A 23,766-nucleotide genomic window follows, 5' to 3' on the forward strand; every position below is an offset into this window, starting at 1 on the left:
TTACTTTCTTTTTTTTTTTTTTTTTTTTAAGATTTTTTTTCGGTTAGAGAGAACATGAATCCAGGGCAGGGGAGAAGAGAGGCAGAGGGAGAAGCAGACTTCCCGCTGAGCAGAGAGCCTGATGACACGGGGTTGTATCCCAGAACCCTTAGTTCATGACCTGAGCCAAAAGCAGATGCTTAACCAACACTGAGCCACCCAGGCGCCCTGGTAGTTACTATAATATTTAAAAAAAAAAAAAAAAAGTAGACTCATTTTACACTCATTTTCCTGAAATGTTACATAGTACAGGCAGATCTTTGATGTATCATATTTAGTATTGTAATTCTTCAATTCTTTAAAGCACTGGAGTAATTTTTAATCAAAAGCATACATTCAGTACTGATTTCACCACTCAAGTTTTATAAATCTTGGGAGAAATTCCTTTAATTTCCAGGTTTCAAGTTCTTATCTTTTAAAATAAGTGATCTCATAGTACTTCACATGTCTAACTCTGTCATAACTTACATAAAGTTGACTGTGTCAATAATGAATGAAAGTGCAGTGTAAATACTAAATTGTTAACTGTTAATATTAAGCATTTTTATTTGTCTTTATTTAGTTCTACTCCTTTCAATAAAGAAGAATTATCAGCCATTTTAAAGTTTGGCGCTGAGGAACTTTTTAAGGAACCTGAAGGAGAAGAGCAAGAGCCCCAGGTAAAAAAAAACTTTCCTCAAAATGTGCCATTTCTTTAAACTTATGAAGTATATTTACTTCAAAATATATTAAAGTATACTTAAAGATTTCTTTCTAATTATAGGAAATGGATATAGATGAAATCTTGAAGAGGGCTGAAACTCATGAAAACGAACCAGGCCCTTTAACTGTAGGAGATGAGTTGCTTTCCCAGTTCAAGGTAGATTTTCTTTCTTTTTAATTTTTCCTTCAAATTATCTAAATTGAGAGGGAGTGATTATTTTTTTGTCATTTCATGTTTTATTAATCTCTTTATTAACAGTGAACATAATTTCTTATGATTTTTGTCTTAAAATTTGCTATGTGTTTGAAAATTTTTCTCCCTTATTTTGAGAAACCAGTAGCAGCTTGTTTTGAAAAGGACCAAATCATTTATGAATAGGTACATTTAGTGGAATGAGGAGGGCTGTTATTCTAATTAGCTTCTAAAAAAGTGCTTGGCAAATAGCATATCCTCAAATATTTGGGTAAATGAGTGAACATGGTCTCTAATGGAGATTTCTATGACGGAAGGCTTTTAGCTAATGTTTGTTGGAGCAATTTTTGACATTAGATTGTTAAGCATTGTTACACCTCAGAAAACTCAAGTTAATCAGTCCATGTAAGCAATGAGCTCCTATTAGTACTTATAAATACCCCTGGTCTGGTAAGGGCTAAAAGGTTGCAAGGAGTCCTAAAGCAGAGTAAGTCAGCCAACCTCATAGAGTAAGCTGTTTAGAGTAAAGAAGAAAGTTCCTCGGTAGCCATAACCCTAGAACTGAGGGTTCTAAGAAGAGCAGTTCAGTTTGTGTCATTTGTTCATTCAACAAATATTTATTGCATTCTCTCTCTCTCTCAAATAAATCTTTAAAATAAAGACATGAAAGGATGAACACTGTTTGTAGTATCATCTCTTAACACAGGATAAGCATGGGTTTTTTCATCCAGTTTTTGTAAGTTTTATGTGCCACTATTGGCAGTTAGCTTTAATGAATTCATTCTGTGTACCAGTCTTCATAGTTCCTTCAGTATATTATTTAATCTTCACAAAAGTTAGTGAGCTCTTTCTATTCCTTTTTTTTTTAACATTGAAGAAACCGGGAACCCAAGATAACCTAAGGTTATCTATGGACCCAGAGTTCTTTTTGTCTTGTTAGTAACTCTTTGTACTACTTTTATGATCATAAAAATAAGAATATTGGTTTGTTCTATAGCGCTTTGTACTTAATGGGCTGGTGTGCTATTTTCTGCAAAAGATGATTTAGCATGTTACTATAAATTATATTGTTGGTCTGTCAACTGATTTTGTTGAGCAGCAGGACAAAAGAGAATCATTCTATAAGTCTTTTGGTTTATTCTACTTTGACCTAAAAAAAAAACAACAAATAATAAAGAATATAGATAGCTTAGCAGTCATTTTTATTTAATCCATAGTCGTATTCATTATCCGGAGGATATTTAGGTTTTATTGCCTTATTCTAGTATATCACTCCCTCTCCCCTAAAATGCAAAATATAATTTAAGGATGAGTTTTTCTTTAATGCTTATTCTGTTAAAATTCTGGAATTTAAGGTTGCCAACTTTTCAAATATGGATGAGGATGACATTGAGTTGGAACCAGAAAGAAATTCAAAGAATTGGGAAGAAATAATTCCAGAAGATCAAAGAAGACGATTAGAAGAGGAAGAAAGACAAAAGGAACTTGAAGAAATTTATATGCTTCCAAGAATGAGAAACTGTGCAAAACAGGTGATCTTTTAATTTAAAAGATTATGTCTGTTGTTGTAAGGATATTCATACCTGGACTGATCTGGTTTTGTTATAAAGCATGCTGGTCCATTGTTTCCTTTTGTAGTATTTCATCTGATTTAATAATTCTTGTCTCATAAAATAAGTTGGAAAGTGTTCACCCCTCCTCTGCTTTTGGGAAGAGTCTGTATAGAATTGGTATCCTTCATTAAATGTTCGGCATTATTTGTCAGGAAAACCATCTAGGCTTGGAGTTTTCTTTGTTAGAATTTTTAACTCTAAGCTCTTTTATAAATACAGAACTATTTACAATATTTCTTTCTTGAGTGACTTTAGCAGTTTTTTTCTTTTAAGGAATTTGTCCATTTTATCTAGATTGTTGAATTTATGGACCTGAAGTTATTCATAATATTCCCCCCCAAAAATCATTATTTTTTCTGTTTCAGTTGATTTCTGCTCTTTTTTACTTTTTGCTTTGCTTTACTTTGCTCTACTGTTTTTAGTGTCTTAAGATGTATTCTTAAGAATTTAATCAAAACCTTCCTTTTATAATATTATCAGTGTTTAATGTAAACTACAAGTTTCCCTGTAAGCACTGTGTTTTTTTTTATTCTTGCAAATTTTGATACCTGTTGTGTTCTCATTTTCATTCATTTCAGAGTATTTTCTAATTTGCCTTATGGAAGTACTCTTTGACCCGTAGGTATTTTTTTGTTGGTTTATTTTTGTTCTTTTTTGTTGTTACAGAGTTTAATTTAATTTACAAATATTTGGGAGATATTCTGATTATCTTTGTTACTGATTTCTCATCAGCATACCTTGTGTGATGTGAATTTTTAAGTTTATTGCTGTTTATTTTATGACCCAAATGAAGAAAATAGGAGATTTTAAATAATGGTAACGGGGTCATGCCAGGTTACATGAGATCCTGCAACAAAAGGAAAGAAACTTTAATACTAGATTTTTTTTTTGTTGTTTGAATTAACTTTTGTTTTTTAGACTATTCAATTACAAGATTATTTGTCTTGATTACTGAGCTTTTTTGGTGCCTCCTTAAATTTTGAGTTTGAGGCAAATGAGGGAATTGCTTAGTCATTGTTCTGCTATCCTTCCCCCAGGGGTAGAGTGTTTTGTTTTCTTTTTCTTTTCCTGCAACTGTATTGTGTCTTTTGGTGAGGTGCCCAGTTAGGTGCCCTCAGTGCCCTCAGTGCGGAGAAAGCTACTCCTGTTTTCCAAGCCATCATCTGGAAAGAAAGTTTTTTCTTATCTCCTGCCCAGTGTTACTCATGAGCACCTGTTGGGAATTTTGCAGAGGAATGTCTGAGAGGGGGTGCAAGTTGTATTCTCCATGCCTTTCATTTCCAGGGATCCTATACTCTCATAGTCACCCAAACGAAGCCTTTAGCAAATTTTAGCTAACTTCTTTTGCCTGCTTATAACTCCTGCTTTTCACAGGCGAACCAATGCTCAAGTTTCTTCTTTTCTTACAAACTATGCTGTATTTCCTTATATTTTAGACTATTAGATTGCCTTGTGATTGTGTAAGAGGGGTTAGGATTTTGTAATTGAGATTTGTTGTTAGGATTGGGGCATCCTATCAATAGGCAGAAGTGGAGCCAAAAAAAAAAATGTCTTTGGTCTGAAAGTGACATGTATGTAGTTTCTTGTTAGTGTTTATTTCTGCCAACCCCATGATGATTTCCTTTTATAGTACACAGGAAGCACAGCATTATATTGCTTCTTATGAAAGGATGAAAGGAGGTTAGAATGAGGAAGAACTGACTACTGTCTTGACTTTAAGTTAGCTTTCAGCATATTAGGGGTTCAGAAAATGCACTGTGACTTTAGAAAAATTCCAGAGAGTTATAAAGATACGTTTTGATATTTCTGTTAAATAACTGGTGTTATAAATACTGTTGCTTTAATTCTTATTTTAAAAAAATTACCATTGAGGTTGTTTAATTCTATGTTTATGCTATTTGATTAATCGCTTATTAATAATTTTTCTCATTTTTACAGAAGAACAATTTTGGGGACCCCTGGGTGGCTTAGTTGGTTAAGCATCTGACTCTTGGTTTCTTCTGAGGTCATGATGTCAGGGATTGTGAGATCTGGCATCAGAGCCTCATTCTCAGCAGGGAGTCTGCTGGAGATTCTTTCTCCCTCTTCTCTCCCCCTCCCCTTCTCACATGTGAGCGTTCTCTCTAATCAATCTTTAAAAAAAAAAAGACAATTTTGTATTTTCTTTCTAAGAGTGTTTTAAAAAATGTTTGGGGCCGTTAATAACTCTTGGTCATTAACCTGCCATGTTTTTCTCTGTTTTGTTGGCTTTTTTAGTTTTATTTATAGAAAAATTTTTGATATACAAACATTTGAATTTGTTAATTCTCTTAATCTTTTCTTTTGTAATGTTTTCTTTGCTCTTAGAGTTAGAAGGCTTCTTTAGTCTAAGTTAGGATAAATTTTTGTTTTCCAATTCCAGATTAGTTTTAATGGAAGTGAAGGGAGGCGCAGTAGAAGTAGGAGATATTCTGGATCTGACAGTGACTCGATCTCAGAAAGGAAAAGGCCAAAGAAACGTGGAAGACCACGGACTATTCCTCGAGAGAATATCAAAGGATTTAGTGATGCAGAAATTAGGCGGTAAGATGACACAAGACTATTTTACTTCAACTTGCTTTTATTAGAAGGTGAAATTTAAATGTACAAATTTCCATAATTTTCAAAATTAAAATGAAGGTTTTAGAGGAGGCAAATATATGATAATTGTGTAGGAATTGGATGGTTCTGCTTTTGGGTCTTCATTATAGCTATGGAAAATAAAGTTTGGTATCTAATCTCTGCATGTTATTTATTGTTAGTCTACTTAGACTGCTAAATTTTTTTAGTTTTATTAATGTGGTTCGGAATAGTGACCCTTTTGAATAATGAGTGTATATTTTAGTACATTGGATTTATTTATTAAAATTTTTTCCTGCATTTATGACTCCCAACATTACTATTTTTATGTGGGACTACTTTAGTTCCATATTTTTCTAGTTTTTTTTAACACTGAGGAGGTTTGCTTTTTGAAAGTAGCAATGTTAAAAGCATTTCTGATATGTCCAAGTAAGAATTGAGGTAAGATAGTCATGTAGGATAAATTACAGTTTTCTTTTAAAATATGTTTTTCTTTATATACATTTATATAAGGGGAATGGGATATCAGCCTGCTTTTGTTTATGTAATATTTTTGCTTATGAAATTTGTAAAAAGGTTTGCTTATTGTTATATTTTGAGAGTTTGTTATTTCTTTCAAGCCATTTTAACTCTTTTCTTTTAAATCATAGACCTGACCGATAAAGTTCTTCCTCATTCTTTCTACCAGAAAACTAAATATGTTGTTAGATTTTATTAAGGGTACTTTTATGACCACCTGATTTGCTGGACTTTCTGTCTTTAGTTGAAGAACATTTCAGCTTCTACTTTTCCTGGATATTTTCCCTCATCCATCAACCACTTGGTAGCTTTGTTCTTAAGTAAAATTTTTATTTTCCATTGTTGGTATTATACCATACATCTGAAATAAAGCTATTATTCAGTAAACTTTTATCAATACTTGGAATGTGAAGGAGGTGTAGTATGGTTGATAATTCTGGACATACTTCCTGTGGTAGCCTTGAACTTGTCTTGTGAAAATAATAAAGTAATTTCTAAAATAAAATTTAGCTTCTATTGTTTTATTTATATTGGTTTCTAAACATCATGCTGGGTGTTAAAATACGTCTTGTCTTACTTGGTATATATTAATGTTTTAACATTTTTGTCTTTAGCATAGTTTCTTCATTTGTGTTAATAGTAACAGTGCCCTGAATTAATTTTTGCACTAACAGCTGTTTTCTTTTTTCTGTATATTTATAAATCTATTTTTTAATGGATAACACATTTAAACCAAACATTTATTTTCTGTTAGGTTTATCAAGAGTTACAAGAAATTTGGTGGCCCTCTGGAAAGGTAAATATTTCATTCTTGGAATCACAGGACGTGTGTTATGTGCTTTCAGCTTTATTTACATATATTATTATTGGCTTTAACTACTTCATTAAATTTGCTTAAAAATCATTTACAAAGTTTTCCTAATTATAGTTCATGCTTAAAATTTAGTTTATCAGGACAGGGGTGTGTGTGTGTGTGTGTGTGTGTGTGTGTGTGTTTAAGTTAATGGTTAATCTCAATAATTGTTGGTGACTTGAATATTCTTTGTCCTTTGTTGTAGAAGGCCCAATGTCTGAATATATAGTGGCAAAGACTCAAATTGGCTCAATTCTATTTTTCCTCTCCAGAACTCCCTCTTAAAGATATTTTCTGTTTTATTTTGGATATTTAGAGTTACTCTATTTATCAAAAAAAGTCCACATATAATTGGACCTGTCCAGATCAAGCCTGTGTTCAAGGGTCATCTTTATTACAATGTTTAACCCCTTTAAATTTAAAATCTGATCGGTTATGAAAAGCTTTTATAGAATTATTATATAATCTTCAAGTTGGAAGCATACCATTTTTTTATAATGAATTTGTTAACTTTATTATTCTTGAATAAATGCATAAATAAATTGTTTTCCTGCCAACTTTTTAAATTTGAACTCCTTTTTTATGTATCTTGTGCCATTTATGTGAACTAGACTTTTTAGGGCATGTAGAGTGACATGTAGAGGTTAAGGTAGAGTGAAACTACTGTGTCTTAAATGCTACCACTTTATTCTCCATATTTACCTGAAAATTGTATTATTTCATTAACAGATTAGATGCAATTGCTCGGGATGCTGAATTAGTTGATAAGTCAGAGACAGACCTCCGACGATTAGGAGAATTGGTGCATAATGGTTGCATTAAAGCTTTAAAGGATAATTCTTCGGGAACAGAACGAACAGGTAATATTAAAGTGAGAGTGATTTAAAAAGAGAGATAAATGGAAGTTTCAAATAATGCTTTTACTGAGTTAGGAGGGTATTTACCTATTCTTAAAAGATGTTTTGAAAAACAAAGCAGGACCATACTGGGTAATAGGAAATGGGTAACAGAATTGTATTCTTGAAAGCAGTAGATTCTCTTTGTCTGATGTATTCTAACTAATTGGTAACATCAGAGGTTTCTGTATTTTTAGTATAGATGGCTGGGAAAAGTTAGTGTGCCTATGTGATAATGGCTTTGGGCATAGTTATTTAATTATGCTTATTTTGTAATTTACTTACATGAAAATATTTAGCTAAGATTTAGTAATGTATACTGAAAAAAATTATGCTTAGAACACTTATTTAGAAGGTAAGAGTATTAATAGATGTATCTTGTGCAATTGATAAAACATTTATGGAAATACTTTCTGTGAAATGCTTTCTTTGAATCCATATCTGCTTTATTGTAATCTCTATAGTATGTACTTAAAAATCTTGTGAAATTTAAGGTTTGCAGCAAGTGCCACCCCTCAGTAATATAAATAAGTAATACTTATAAATACAGTTAAATAGTAATGCTTATTAATATAAGTAATAGCATATCTTTGTATTTTGTAGAATTGTATATTTCATTTTTTTATGTCTTAAAAAAATTAAGGTGGTAGACTTGGAAAAGTGAAGGGTCCAACATTCCGAATATCAGGTGTACAGGTGAATGCCAAGCTTGTCATCTCCCACGAAGAAGAATTAATACCATTGCACAAATCCATTCCTTCAGATCCAGAAGAAAGAAAGCAGTGAGTTGTTTACTTTTATCCATTGTAAATTATTTGTTGTTATTCAATAATTCGAATTTGTATATTTGTTATAAAAGTCTTATGTCATTGGCTAGTTTGAATGACATGTTTTTAAAAATAAATAAGGCATAGTATTATGAAGTTCCAATAACTCAAATATGTCCTTCAAAATTAATTTTTAATATGGCAGTTATAGGGGCACCTGGGTGGCTCAGTGGGTTAAGCGTCTGCCTTCGACTCAGGTCATGATCCCAGGGTCCTGGGATCGAGCCCCGCATTGGGCTTTCTGTTCAGTGGGGAGCCTACTTCCTCCCTCTCTCTGCCTGCCTCTCTGCCTACTTGTGATCTCTGTCTGTCAAATAAATAAATAACATCTTAAAAAAAATATATGGCAGTTATAAACTTGAAAGTGGTTATTTGATACAGGTATACTATCCCATGCCACACAAAGGCAGCTCATTTTGATATAGACTGGGGCAAAGAAGATGATTCCAATTTGTTAATTGGTATCTATGAATATGGATATGGAAGCTGGGAAATGATTAAAATGGATCCTGACCTCAGTTTAACACACAAGGTACTTATATATTTCTTGTTTCTGTTGACTACTGATACTGAATTAGATTTTTGCTTTTAAATTATGTTAGAAATAAACTCAATTGATAGGAAACCAAGGTTCCAACTAGCTGTATGACCTTGGCTTCTTGGTTTTCATGAAGGGGTTGAATTTGAATGTCTCAGATTTTGCTTTACCTCTGAAATTATATTTTTTTATTAAGGCATAGGTTTATTTTTCTTCATATTACTAGGTTTAAAGTAAAATTCTCATTCTGTCATATTATTCAAGAGCAAAATGATTTTCTTAAAATTATCAATGTTTAGGGGTTTTAGTGATTTGATACTACCACAACTAAAATCATTTTTTTGCCTAGACTGGAAAACACTGGAAGCATTGCCTTATTATCATATATCTTTTTATATTTTACTTCTTCACAGTCACTTTTGATATTGGTGTTGTATCATTTGCTATCTGTGAAGCCAAACTGGAATAGCTTAAATTCCTAATGTAAAAATTTCTTCAGAGTACATGCTTTGGGTCACATACATAGCTGATACATTGTATTTGGTGAACTTTTGTATACTTTATAGTTAAATATACTGTTACTAAGAGAGGGAAGAAATCTAAAAATAATGTTTAATAACACTGGATGCTAAATATACTTGGACATTTGAAAGAAATTTCTAACCTCACACTTTATATCATTATTTTGAATGGAGGGTTTTTTTTTTTTCATGTATTTATTTAGAACTCATTCCCAGGCAAATGAAATCTTTGCTATGGTGTAGGTATAAATAAAATAATGTATTTTGCATTCTTACTGCATTCAAATTTTAACAGTTATAACTTGCAGTGAATTATGTGTTTCTTTAAATGTGTAAGCCTTATATATAGGCAATAAATTTCTCATATTATTTATTAAAAGCAATCTGAAAAAATTAATTTCTTTCCAGATCCTTCCAGATGATCCTGATAAAAAACCACAAGCAAAGCAATTGCAGACACGTGCGGACTACCTCATCAAATTACTTAGTAGAGATCTTGCCAAAAAAGAAGCTCAGAGGCTTTCTGGTGCAGTAAGTTAATTTAGATGCTTAAAGAGCAGTTCACTTTTCAGTAAGATAAATTTAGTTTACTGAAAGTCCTAGATATCTGAGGCTAATATGACCTTATAAGTGTATTTTTCTGTAATTTGATAACTTTAATTGCATTTGATGACATTTTGCCCTAAGTTTTCTCTGCATTCCTGTTAAAACTGCTATGTCCTTTTTTCAGAAGTGGGATCCAGGTTTTTTTCCCTAATGTTTGGATAGGTACTGGGGGCAAGCTGTTTCAAGTAGTGTACTTTTTAAGAGATCAGGCCTCTATTGCTCTTTTATTTGGTCGTATTGGAGAGCTAAAGGTACAGCATAAAGAACACTGAGCTTATTTATTAGGGGCAGGGGGTCCAAAATAGTAGGAAAAATACACTGAAGAGGAGGTGATTAGAAACTAACAGCCTTTAACCATTTGCATTATATCCACAATGTCAGTAACTACCTATGTACCAATAAAAATATTTGTAATGCTATCTCTAGTAGGATCAAATTTAGTTTAAGATAATAGTAATTTAGGAAGGTGAAAAACCTTCCTTCTGTTTCTTTCAACTTCTGCTTTTCTCTAATCCTTTTTTAAGGGAATAATTAATTGTCGTTAGTTCCTGTTATTCATAATATGTACTTGATTCATTAAGTTATATCACTTTTGTTGATTTTCTAAGACTGGTATAGCATATTGTGATTAGACTAAGGATTGGGTTGGAATATCCATTCTTTAGCTTTTTAGATTTAGTATTCAAGAATCTTTTTTTTTTTTAAACTGAATCTGTGGATTTGGTTAGAATAAAAATAATTATTTTTAGGGAGGGTCAAAGAGGAGAAAAGCAAGAGCTAAGAAGAATAAAGCAATGAAGTCTATAAAAGTGAAAGAAGAAATAAAGAGTGACTCTTCACCCCTGCCTTCAGAGAAGTCTGATGAAGATGATGAAAAGGTAAGAATGTGTTTTAGAAGGATATTTATAATATCTAATATATTTATATTTATATTAGAAAGGTACATAGCATGCTTTAGTATACTTAATATTTAAAATTTGAACTAAGACCTGAAATTTTACTTTAAGGTACTAAAGTTCCTTATTTGTAGTTCATTACATAGTCTCATGTATGAAACAGAATTCTACCCATGACTAAGAGGGATAGAGCAGAGGTCCTTCCTTTTTAAACATTTGCCGTTTAAATGAGGTTCTGTTTCCTTTCATTTTATTTTGAATTTTGAATGGGACTGGTTTACTTTAGTTTTTATAGGAAGGTGAACATTGCATGTATCATTATTAACGGGATTCTGGGTTATTTCTTTCTGAATCCACGTACATGCAATCCATAGTCTTGCAAAGAAAAGAAATTAGTCTTTGTCAAGATTTGGTTAGTAATACATTGGCCATACTTGCCCTTTTCAGGATGAGATCACTTCTGTGAAACATCCAAATAAAAAAATTAAAACAGAAAGAGACAGTGAAGAAAGACCTGAGCCAGATGTTTTTATAAAGAAGGAATCAGAAGAAAAGAGGGAAGCAAAAGAAAAAGAGAATAAAAGAGAACTTAAAAGGGAGCTAAAAGAAAAAGAGGATAAGAAAGATATAAAGGAAAAAGATTTTAAAGAGAAAAGAGAAAACAAAGTAAAAGAAGCTATACAGAAAGAAAAAGACATAAAGGAAGAAAAGGTATGCAAATCATAATATAAACTTAGAAAGTGACACAATCAGCATATTTACATTTTAGGAAAATAAATTGCCTATCATCCAAATTAGCGTGAATAACCAAGTCCTTTAAAAATACATATGGGTATCTAGAAAAGGAGAAAAATTTTTTTTTGTTTGTTTGTTTTTAAAGCTTTACCTATATGGTAACTTTACAGAGTGGATCCATTTTTGGTTTCCCAGAAAGATAAAATAGAGTGTGGAATGTGAACAAATCACTGTAGAATAAAGTAAGACAGTAATTGTCTTGTGGAAGTGTTAATCATTTTACCTTTGTTTTTGTTGGACTTTTGTTTTTATTTTCTCTTTTTCTTTAGTTGAGCGAATCCAAGTCTGATAGCAAGGAAAGATCCAAGAAATCTTCAGTGTCAGATGCTCCAGTTCATATCACCGCAGGTGGTGAACCAGTTCCCATATCTGAAGAATCTGAAGAGCTAGATCAGAAGACATTCAGCATTGTAAGTAGTAGACTTGCTGGTTATTAGTAAGAATTCATACAGTATTTTAATTGGCAATTTTATCTTCTGGAGCTTTTAATTTAGAAGTGTATTTGAATTGGGTAGTACTACAGTTCTGATTGATAAAAGCAATAGATTTGAATTTTGAAAGTTTTCTTAAATTTAGAATTAACTTGGAAAAGCTCTATAATAAAAACTTTAAGGAGAGGCATTTAGGGAATGCTTGGAGCAAACTTTTTTCCCTTCAGCTTTAGAATTGTAAACTTCTCTGTTCCTGTACCTTTTATCTTTGTAACATTGCTTCTTATCTATAGAATAGGACTAGCTTTTTTTCCCCCATCTTTTATAGAACAGTATTCTTAGAAAGTACAAAAAAAACAATTAGTGAAATTATTTCATTAGAAAAGTGAAAATAAGGGGAAAATGCAAAATGTAAGCCCCATTGTATTACTAGATTCAGTAGACATAAAATTACATTGTCAAATTCATAGAAACGTTTCTAAAATTTCTGCCTATTCCTTCTTGTGAACTAGTACAGTTTCATAGACCACTTTAACTAACAACTTGGCTAAGAAATACTGGGTTTACATGCTGTCATGCTTTTATATTCATCAAAGTTCCCCTCTGCCTCTCCCTCTTACGCACTTGCATGTGCTCTCTCTCCTCTCTCTCTCTCTAAAAAGATAAATGAAATCTTACAAAAAAGAATACTTTCTCTTTAGGATCTCTAGAATCTGAATCTTTTTGGTGTTTTGGTATAATTGTCAGTTTTATTGCTAATATTAATCAAATGCTATACTTGAAAGATGGAAATTTTCACTTCTAAAAACACATTTTTGTTTTACCTCCTACACCGTTTTAGATGCCCAGGTTACCTTCTTTTCCCATTGTCTTCAACTTTGTACCCTAACTAGAGAATGTTGATCATTGAACCCATTTATTTATTCGTTCCTGCTAATTCCATGGCATGCCCATATTTTGCCCATATTTTTCATGCTCTTTAAGTATAGTAGTTCCTACCTCAGTTTTTTTCTCCTTCTTACTTTTGGCTGTTTACATCCCTCCAATCCTTAAGAATGTTGGAAACAGAATAAGCTACTCTTATTTCCTGTTTTCCATCATACTTATTTGAACATATCTCTGTACTTTTCATTTTTATCTCTTACATGCTGGGATCCCTCAGCATCTTTTTAAGGTTAACCTTTCTATTTGTGACCTGGTTCTTAATCTAGCCTCTCTCCATTTTCTGTTGATTTTTTTTTTTAAAAAGCCTCTCTAGGGACACCTGGCTGGCTCAGTCGGTTGAGTCACTGCCTTTGCTCAGGTCATGATCCCAGGGTCCTCGGATTGAGTCCTGCATCGAGCTCCTTGCTCAGCAGGGAGCCTGCTTCTCTCTCTGCCTTTGCCTACCACTCTGCCTGCTTGTGCTCTCTCTCTCTCTCTGACAAATAAATAAATAAAATCTTTTAAAAAATAAAAAATAAAATAAAAAGCCTCTCTACTGGGTGGAAATAGGGAGGTGGTGGTGTGCTTTTGCTTTTCTGAAGTGAAGACTGAACGCTTTTGAACTGCTGCCCTTACTCTGCCTATTCATTACTGAGTTAAGTACCTCTTGCCACCTTTCTTTGCCTACATTTCCTCCTTAGTCTTCTGACTGGTTCATATAACTGCTGAAATGGAAAACTTCCTGTTGTGCCCAATGCACGAGTTTCTTCTCCATCAACTTTTATGATTGATCTTAAAATCGCTTGTATTATGGAGAGAAGAATGGAATAGTTTTCAACGTGGACTCTGTAGCCAGACTTTCTGAGCTCACATGATTAGGATTTTACTGCTATATAAATTTTATTTGGAACTAGCTCTGATTATTAAATTCAGTGGTCTTTTCTTGGTCCTCATTTTCCTTTACATCTTTGCTTAATTTGACACCTCTTGATTTTCTTTGTGTCTTATTGATTTGTCTCTTAAATATCCTATGCAATTTAACAGTTAAGAAAGAGTACAGCCTTTGAGGTCAGACTTGGGTTTGACGGATGTCATTTCACTCTAAGCTTCAGTTTCTTCCATGAAATAAATAGTGTTGCAAAGCTCTACTAGCAGAATTAAATGAGGTGACTTTACACAACACATAGCTTCTAATACCTAGCAAGTGCTTTTTAAATATTGGTTATCATTGCTCCAATTCCCAGCTTCAGGCCTTGGCCTTAGCATAGATTTTGGTCAGGAATTCTTTTTTTCTTTACTGCTATCAGTCAGTGAGCAAATCATATTGGCTCTTCCATAACTTCAAGCTATATCCATCTCTGCCTTCAATTATTTCAAAAGCTTCTTAGCTATTTTTCACTGCTCCCACTCATCTTTTGCTTATACCCTTTTCATTCCTCAGCACATACTCCACACACAGCAGCCAGAGTGATAATAACTGTTAAAGAGAGGGTAAAGTCACCCCTGCTTATTTTTTTGCTTCAAATCCTTCAGAGAGTGGCTTTCCCTCACTCAGGATGAAAGATTCATAATAGGCTAAAAGATACTGCATCTGGTTTATTATTCCCATCATCTCTTGCTACTTCTAGGTTCCGGCCATGCTGGCATTTATACTATTCCTTTGAACTTTCAATTTTTAGAACATATGTACTTGTTCTTCCCTCTGCTCAAAATCGCTTACTCTGTCATTTTCTTTAGATATATGCTCTTCTCTGAAGTCTTACTTGAAGTAGAAATTCCTCTACTTTGCTTGCTTTATTTTTCTTTGTCACCATCCAACACACTGCATCTTGTTTATTTTTTGGCTGTTTTCTCCTACTAGAGTACAGATTCCACAAAAGCAAGATCTCTTTTATTTATTGCTCTATTTCCTGGGTCTGGGATAATGCTTAGAACATGGTTTGCCCTCAAATTACATATGTTGAATGAATCATTTTCTAGCAGAATATAAACTACCAAAATCGAGCAAGAAGCAGGAAATGTGGAGAACAGAGAGGAGTAATGCTGGAAATTGGAAAGGAAAAGATTTTCCCTTAATAAAAAAAAGACAACAGGCCTGGCAGAATTCTGATTTTAACTAAAAAGCATGTAATTCTAATATTATTTAAATTATTCCTGACAGAAGATGGATAACTTCCAAGCGATTTGGATAAATAAGTCAATAAAACAGAATAAAATACTCAGAAACGATTCCATACATATATAGATACTTAATAAGACTGGCCCTTCCATGGCAGTGATATGAGGATTTCTTCTTTAAATGATGTTGGTTCAGCTAAATATATTTTCTGTAGTTGATCCATCCTTAAAATTCTGGGAACTAACCCAGCTTTGCTTCTTGAGGATATCATTATTTATTTTCATTTGTTTTGCATTTGTATGCATAAATAAAATTTGTATAGTTTGATTTTTTAATAATACTCTTATTTTAGTTTTGGCTTAAGGTTATAGCTTTTATTGCACATGTTGGACTTTTAACTAAATAATACAGTTTTTGATATATCATCCCTTTATTTGCATGCCAGTGATATGTAGGCATTGGAAAAGGTTGGTTCCTATCAAGCATTCCCAGTTCCCTGACCAGCCAAATATAAGAGCAAAATTCTTTAGCTACTTTCTTTTGTCCCAAAGGTTTAGAAGCATAGACAGTTTATACTTATAGCTACATTGATTTTAATAGCTTTGCCAGCATTTTTATCTTATGAAGATCCTTATTTTTTACATTTTATTCTATATTAGAGTGAATCTAAGATAATGAGTTGTGTTTTGAGATACATTATTTTTTAACATTCTGTGTTTAAGACTGCTTAATAATGTGTTACAAGGTATAAAGTAACCATTTTTATAGAAGGTAATTAAACCCAAAGCTTTAACATACGTAAAGATTGAATTTAAATGATAGTGAAAAACCTTACTTTCTGAAGAAAATCTGAGAGAAAAAACCCTGATATTTAAGAGCTGCGATGCAAGCTTTAATGCTTATTTTAGCATCAAATAGTGTTATATTTACTCCTATAGATGTATTGAAGAAAATAGATCTTTGTTGAATTCTTATTTTTAATACGTTTTCTTATTTTCCCATATTTAAAGTGTAAAGAAAGGATGAGGCCTGTCAAAGCAGCTTTGAAACAACTTGATAGGCCTGAAAAAGGCCTTTCAGAAAGAGAACAATTGGAGCATACTAGACAGTGTTTAATAAAAATTGGAGACCATATCACAGAATGTCTGAAAGAGTATGCAAATCCTGAACAAATCAAGCAGTGGAGAAAGTAAGTGATGTGCTTTTCAGGAAACATGAAATTTGTAATTATGTAACCATCTATTTGTGTCTTATTATTTCAGTTTCTTATTCTTAAGTTTAGGTAACAAAATAATGTTTAAAGAGGTAGCCTGAGGGCAATTGTTTTCATTTTTTCCCTTTAAAACTTTGTATTTGTGAATGATTGCTTAATTATACATCATGATAAGCCACAGGTGGCACCTCTTCCTTTAAACACAAAATAGTGAAGGGTTGGCTGGGTGGCATAGTCAATTAAGCCCCAGACTTCAGCTCAGGTCATGATCCCCAAATCCTGGGATTGAGCCCTGCATTGGGCTCCATGTATAGTGGGGAGTCTGCTTGTCCCTTTCCCTGTGCCCCTACCTGCCTGTTGCCTGTGTTCATGTGTGTTCTCTCTCTGTCTCAAATAATTAAAATCTTTAAAAAAAAAAAAAAAAGGTAGTGGAAACTTCCATTAAAATTCAGACTGCATTTTATTTTTAGAAATTTCTACAGTTCGCCAAATTTTTTTTAGTAATAACTTTAGAATTTTGCAGTACCAAATAAATAAATTTATTGTTAATATAAATTTAGCAGTTCATCTGCTAGGTGTAAGTATACAGCCTTGTAAAAATTAATTTTATCAAGCAATGTAAAATGCTGACTTTTACTTTCCCCTTTATTTTAGAAGCAGCAGCAACACAATTGATCTTAAAATTTGGAAATCTGAGCTGCTATAATATACAAATCACTTAATGACTACCAGATCCAGATCAGTGTTAAGCCAAGCTACTAGACAAGTTAGGAATACTCCAAAATGACCACAACCCAGTCCTATCAGTTTACTAATCCTATCAGATTACTAGTAATCATCTGTAGAATAACATCATCTGTACTTGAAACCCTTTATAAACTATATATAAGGCACTGTATATTTTTCAACTGAATGATACGATATATTATGAGGAGGGGCACCTGAGTGGCTCTGTCCATTAAGAATCTGATTCTGGATTTTGGTTCACATTGTGATCTCAGGGTTCTGGAGATCAAGAACTCTCCCTCTACCCCTTTCCCTGTTCCCGCTCTCTTCTCTGTCTGAAATAAATAAATCTGGAAAAAGAAAAAAAAGATATTATGAGGAAGGAGAAGAAATAATCATAAAGTACTATGTTATATTGTTTGGCTTAACCTTTTATTTATAGCTGGAATATATATACTAGAGTTTTAATGCTTTCCTTAAATACCATAAAACAGAATTCTATACATCTCAAGCTCTTTGAACTCACATGATGACTTCCAAACCACAGAACTATAGAACAGGGATACAGTAAAGTTCAATTATATATATTTATTAGGCTTAAATGGGAATATAGCCACATTATCTTTTTATATTCAAGATCCAAATTTAAAGTTTCTCTGTTAATGGGTCCCATACAGTTGCTCTTTAGCACATTCTTTTTTTTTTTTAGATTTTATTGATTTATTTGATAGACAGAGATCCCAAGTAGGCAGAGAGGGGGAAGGAGGCTCCCTCCCGATTAGAGAGCCCGATATGGGGCTTGATCCAAGAACTCTGAGATTATGACCTGAGCCAAAGGCAAAAGCTTTAACCAATTGAGCCACCCAGACACCCCTCTATAACACATTCTTTAGGACCCTTCTTAAACAAGCTTAATCTACACTATCTGATGGTATCTTTAGTCAGACTACTAACATAGGTTATTTCTTTTATAGTAATAGGAACCATGATATGAGTACCTTCCTGATTTGTAAGTTTATAACTTTTTGGTTTCAAAAAAGGATGGATTACTACTTTTCATTCTAAAAGATTATAAAATGAAAGGATTTGGAAGAGAAGTAAAACTTAATGTTTAATTTGGAGTCTTATTCATATGGGAGCACCAGCCTGGCTGTCTTTGGAACATGGAACTCTTGATCTTAGGGCTGTGAGTTTGGTGTTGGATGTAGAGATTACTTAAAAAGATTGGAGTCTGAACCATATAAAGTTTTTAAAAATACTAGAAATAATGTCCTTAGGCTTTTTTCCATAGAAGGCCAAGTATGTGTGTATGTGTGTTTCTGTCTAGAGGTTAGGGGTTCCATGAAAAGGCTTAATTTTTTCCACCAGACTGACTTACCTGTTCTTCTTCTAGAAACCTGTGGATTTTTGTATCTAAGTTTACGGAGTTTGATGCAAGAAAATTACATAAATTATACAAACATGCTATTAAAAAACGGCAGGAATCTCAGGTAAATTAATGCATCATATTTTTTCCATTAGTTTATGTTATTAAAACTGAGACATTCTTCCATATAGAAGAATTTAGTTAATAAATGTAGAAGGAATGAAGGAAATGCAAAATCAGTGTTAGAGCACAATAAAAGCTGTTACAGGTAGGATCTTCTGAAGGAAGCTAAAATAAGTGGTCATGAAAACAAGATATTGGCATAGTCCAAGGGTATCTCCTCCAAAGTGTTTAAAAACCACCTTAAACATTTGATCAGGGTTAATAGCATAAACCCTCAGTACATGCACTAAGAAAGGTACATCACTTTTGTGGAATTCTTAGCAAAAATGCATACCTTAGTTTGATCATGAGAAAAATATCAGACAAACCCCAACTGAAGGATGTTCTATAGAATAACTGTCTAGTACTCTACAGTAGTGTCAAGGTCATCGAAGACAAAAAAACTAAAAAGCTGTCTGAGATTGGAGGAAATTAAGATAACATGAAAACTCGTTTTTCATATGAATACCATATTGGGTCTTGGAGCAGAAAAAAGATTTTACTGGAAAAATGTAAAACTTGAATAAAGTTTCTAATTCAGTACATAGTATTGTCCCAACGTTAATTACTCAGTTTTAACTATGCTGTGCTCTTTTGTAAGATACTAACATTAGGAGAAGCTGGGTAAAAGGCATATGGGAACTCTAGGTACTTTTTTTGCAGCTTTTCTGTAAGTCTAAAATTCTTTCAATTTTAAATAAAATTTTTTCATTTTAAAGAAAGTCATAGGGGACAGATAGTCTATCTTTTTAAAAAAGGTATCTGGAAGTGATACATTTATACATTCTAATATATGAGGACTTCTTTCAACATCAGGATTTTCTTTTTAGGGTGGTTATTTTTTTTTCTTTTTCCAATTTTGTAAGGGTATTTGAAGCCACTTTAAAGATTCTTACGTATCTGCATTTATTTTAGCAAAATAATGACCAGAACAGCAACTTGAATGCTCAAGTGATTAGAAATCCAGGTAAGTGTTACTAATTGTTTTAGAGACTAAATTTAAAAATTGTTTTCCTCTTTCAGGTTTGTTTTACGAAATACCCACATTTTTCTATCAAATCTTGTTATCTTAAACAGTAATCCTTTTAGCTTACTAATCTTCCCATAAATCAACCTCTTGTCAGTTTCTAGAATAATTGTTAAAGTGAATGTATTTTTAAAAACACAAAAATACAAAAAAAAAAAAAAAAAGAGAGAGAGAGACCACTTCTGAAGTATTTAACTGTTGAACAACTGATTTTTTTTTTCTGGAGTTGAATTAGGTATTCTTATAATCTAGCAGCAAAGTTACTTTTGTACCATGGTTTTTTTTTTTTTGTCTGTTTTCTCTTTGTTTGTTTTTACACGTCATTAACCAAAGCTGTACTCTTTTATCTAACAGATGTGGAAAGATTAAAAGAGAATACAAATCACGATGATAGCAGCAGGGACAGTTATTCATCTGATAGACATTTATCTCAGTATCATGATCATCATAAAGACCGACATCAGGGAGATTCTTATAAAAAGAGTGACTCTAGGAAAAGACCCTATTCTTCTTTTAGTAATGGTAAAGATCATCGTGACTGGGATCATTACAAGCAAGAAAGCAGGTAAACTGGACAATTAGTTTTAAAATTTTGCTTATTCATATCTTTTTTTTTTTTTTTTTTTAAGTTTGCAATACTCGACTTTGTATCAGTCAGTTCAGTATTCAGGTAATCATTACAAATCATAAGTGAAATAAAGGTGTTTGTTTACAAATAAAAAAATTGATACATAGTCCTTTTTTAATATTGAGAACTGAATTTCTATAAATTTTTTTTAATTCTTAATTTAAGATCAGAGTGCTATAATAAATCATAGGATTCATTTTTATTGGTTGATTTTAGGAGATTATTGGCTCAAATACTTTTCAAAATACAATAATAGACTAAAATAAAAGCTCAGTGGAATATGACTGAAATTTGATGGGGGGAGTTTTGTATTCCATTAAAAAACGGGAAAAATTAACTGATCTGAAAACACTTTACTGAGTTTATATTTAATCACAACAATCTGGGAAGTCTTGAAATCAGAAGTTTTCTGTTTATTGTTGTTATTTGAAAACTAAGTAGTAAAAAACCTTATATAATCACAAAATACATTATTTGATAAAGGAATACTTTCATCAGTTAATTATAATTATGAAGAGCAAAAGATAAAACAGAAGAATAAGTAAAGATCAGAAATAGAGAAATTAGTAGATTTTCTTTTCATTTTAGTTAGGCTCACTGCAATAATTTCTTCTGTCATAGAAGCACTGTCATAAATACAGCAATTCTGGAATTGCTCTTAGAATTAGAAAAGGCACACAAAACAAAAAGATCTGTTTACATGTTGTAGTAAATTTTTATAATTTCACAGGTTTATGGAACATAATTTTATGTTGTTTATAACAATAACCTTTCCCCAACTAATGAAAATTCTCTTCTGACAAATTAGTTCACAGACTGCATTTTAGAGGTCTTTATTTTTTTTCTGGTTAAAAGTTCATAAAAGGCTCTGATTTCAAGTGTATTCTGTATCATTATCTTAATCTCCACTTCCAGATAACTTAGATGCAGTAGTATAACTTTTGCATAGGATAGTAGCAGCCAGTTGAAAAATGGGCGTTTGAACTAAATGAAATAATTCAGACAGAGAAAGACAAATACCATGTGATTTCACTTGTGTCTGGAATCTTAAAAAAAAAACCAAACAAACAGAAAACAAACAAAACTCATCAATACAGAGAATAAAGCAATGATTGCCAGAAGGGAGGGGGGGGCGTTGGGGGGATAGGTGAATTAAGTAAAGGGGACTAATAGGTACAGACTTGCAGTTATAAATTTATATAAATTAAGATAATTATAATATATAAGTAATTTATATATTTATAGTATTTATATAAATAATTTATATAATTTAAATAAATTCAGATAATTATATAATATATAATTATATAAATTTATGAATTTATGTAAATATAAACTTATATCGGGATATAAAGTACAGCTTGGGAATAGTCAGTATTGTAATTACTTTGTATGGTGACAGATTGTAACTACACTGAACCATGGTGAGCATTCCATATTGTGTATAATTTCAAATCTCTTTATGTTGTACACCTGAAGCTAATGTGATAAGTATAAGTTATGCTTTAACTAAAAAATAAAATGGGCATATAAAATAAGCTGCTGTCTGAGGTATTCTGTATGATTCACTTCAGTTTTGTGAATTGAATCATTTTTCTAGCAAGACATGCAGAGATAGATCCAATGACTGAAGCTCATTTAGGAAGTTTTTGTAATGAAACACAGAGCTTATATCCAATTAAGAAGATGCCTTAAAGTATTTTTCTGTTTTATTTTTTAATTATTTTATTTGGAAATTTTTAATTCACATTATTAATTTAATCCCTCATTTATCTTTTATTAGGTATTACAGTGATAGAGAGAAACACAGAAAACTGGATGATCACAGGAGTAGAGATCACAGGTCAAATTTGGAAGGAAGTTTAAAGGATAGATCTCATTCTGATCATCGTTCTCATTCAGATCATCGGTTACATTCAGACCATCGGGCAAGTTCTGAATATACACACCATAAATCTTCCAGGGATTATAGGTATCATTCAGATTGGCAAATGGACCACAGAGCTTCCAGTAGTGGCCCCAGATCACCTTTAGATCAGAGATCTTCTTATGGCTCCAGATCTCCATTTGAACACTCAGTTGAACACAAAAGTACACCCGAGCATACCTGGAGTAGTCGGAAAACATAACAAAAACTGATACTTTGTCTTTCTGGACTTTTCTTTTAGCCATATATCATAAACCAACACAGTAATTGCCTTACATGACTTGAAAGATATAAACAGATCTTCTATCAGTAGCAGTATTGTTACTTCTTTCCAGGATGCAAGGTCTATTATCCCAACAGAAGAGAAAATATTTTTATATTTAAGGATTATGCTGCACTGTACTACAAATACTGTAGTACTTTTTTTTTCTTTTTTAAAGAAATGGAAAATGTTTACTATTACAGGGACCTCAACACTGCCCTTCCATATAGGCTGGATAAAACTGTTTTTAAGTCAGTGATTTTAGACTGACCTCCATTTAAATTATGTTTGTATATGAACTTTACTCTGACCTGTGATCATGTTTCAGGAAGGAATGAAAGAGAGTTCTTTTCTTAATAAAGAAAAAACACTCAAGGACTTTGTTCACTTTCCAAAGCTACTTGTTTACATTGTACACTGCGACCACCTTGCCGCTTTTCATCACAAGCTTGAATATTTAAATTCTGTACTTATATCTGTAAAATAGCCAGGAATTTCCTGTTTGTGATCTATTATTATGCCTTTTTACACACACACATACACACAAATGGCTGTAAATTATTGTAAATGGATTAAAATGAGCTTTCCTTACTTCCTTTCCCTTCTCAGGCTTTTTTTGACTGTTCCTTTCCCTACCAACTCAGGCCTTCTTATCATTTGAAAATATCAGTGTAATAACACTTTTTAATGATTTGTCTGATGGAATCATTGTTTAGAATGTAAAAAATGGGGAAAGGGGCCACTTAATTCCATTAGTCCTCTTTTTATATTGACTATTTTATTAGATACATGTTATTTCTTTTTTTTTTTTCTTTTGTAGTAAATATTGTGTTTGTAGTAACAAAATGGTGAGATAATATGTAAAATCTAAACTGCATGCTCTGGAAACATTTTTTTCAGATGCATTTGGTTTAAAAGGGTAGGTGTATGAACACTTTTCAGAATCCAAAATGGCCAAAAGTTATTGTAAATCCATTTGTTTTCCCTTTTCATGTGGGCAATAATGTCAAATGTGCTATGCAGCCAGGTAACATTTTAGATAAACTTGATTGACTTTTAATATAAACTGTTACAATGCACACTGATTGTATATAAAAACCTTATATATGACAAATTAAATTTAAGAAAAAGGATATGTGGGCTCCTGTAATTTTCTGCTGCATTCTTATTCCCTTAAGCACTTAACTTTTTTTTTTTTTAAGTGATAATGTTTAGCTACCAGGAAAAAGGTATTTTGGTAAGCAGTTAACTATTGTCAATGTGTGGCACTACAACTAAATCTATTTTGAAGACTATATGAACAATCTATGAAGTAAAATTGAGATCATAGAAATCTTTGTTGGACTCTTGTTGGTTTCCTGCAGATTTTATTTTAGAATGCCTTA

General features: G+C 32.2%; 1 protein-coding gene across 2 annotated transcripts in view; it reads left to right on the forward strand.

The window, feature by feature from the left end:
- Nucleotides 1–23,511, forward strand: part of CHD1 (chromodomain helicase DNA binding protein 1) — a 71,826-nt gene extending 48,315 nt beyond the window's left edge. The window contains exons 21-37 of one of the 2 annotated variants that reach the window (XM_082723843.1): nt 602–698; nt 803–898; nt 2,290–2,466; nt 4,949–5,109; nt 6,419–6,460; nt 7,247–7,377; nt 8,057–8,195; nt 8,622–8,772; nt 9,708–9,830; nt 10,655–10,783; nt 11,249–11,512; nt 11,866–12,006; nt 16,081–16,259; nt 18,403–18,499; nt 19,453–19,504; nt 19,919–20,129; nt 21,976–23,511. In XM_082723843.1, the coding sequence (XP_082579969.1) occupies nt 602–698; nt 803–898; nt 2,290–2,466; nt 4,949–5,109; nt 6,419–6,460; nt 7,247–7,377; nt 8,057–8,195; nt 8,622–8,772; nt 9,708–9,830; nt 10,655–10,783; nt 11,249–11,512; nt 11,866–12,006; nt 16,081–16,259; nt 18,403–18,499; nt 19,453–19,504; nt 19,919–20,129; nt 21,976–22,321 (2,536 nt within the window). In that variant the 3' untranslated portion in view covers nt 22,322–23,511. The remainder of the gene's footprint in view (nt 1–601; nt 699–802; nt 899–2,289; nt 2,467–4,948; nt 5,110–6,418; nt 6,461–7,246; nt 7,378–8,056; nt 8,196–8,621; nt 8,773–9,707; nt 9,831–10,654; nt 10,784–11,248; nt 11,513–11,865; nt 12,007–16,080; nt 16,260–18,402; nt 18,500–19,452; nt 19,505–19,918; nt 20,130–21,975) is intronic. The other variant, XM_082723844.1, reaches the window with a different exon arrangement.
- Nucleotides 23,512–23,766: the final 255 nt, after the last annotated feature.

The sequence above is a fragment of the Mustela nivalis genome, assembly GCF_964662115.1.
Source record: "Mustela nivalis genome assembly, chromosome: 3".
Lineage (NCBI taxonomy): Eukaryota > Metazoa > Chordata > Mammalia > Carnivora > Mustelidae > Mustela > Mustela nivalis.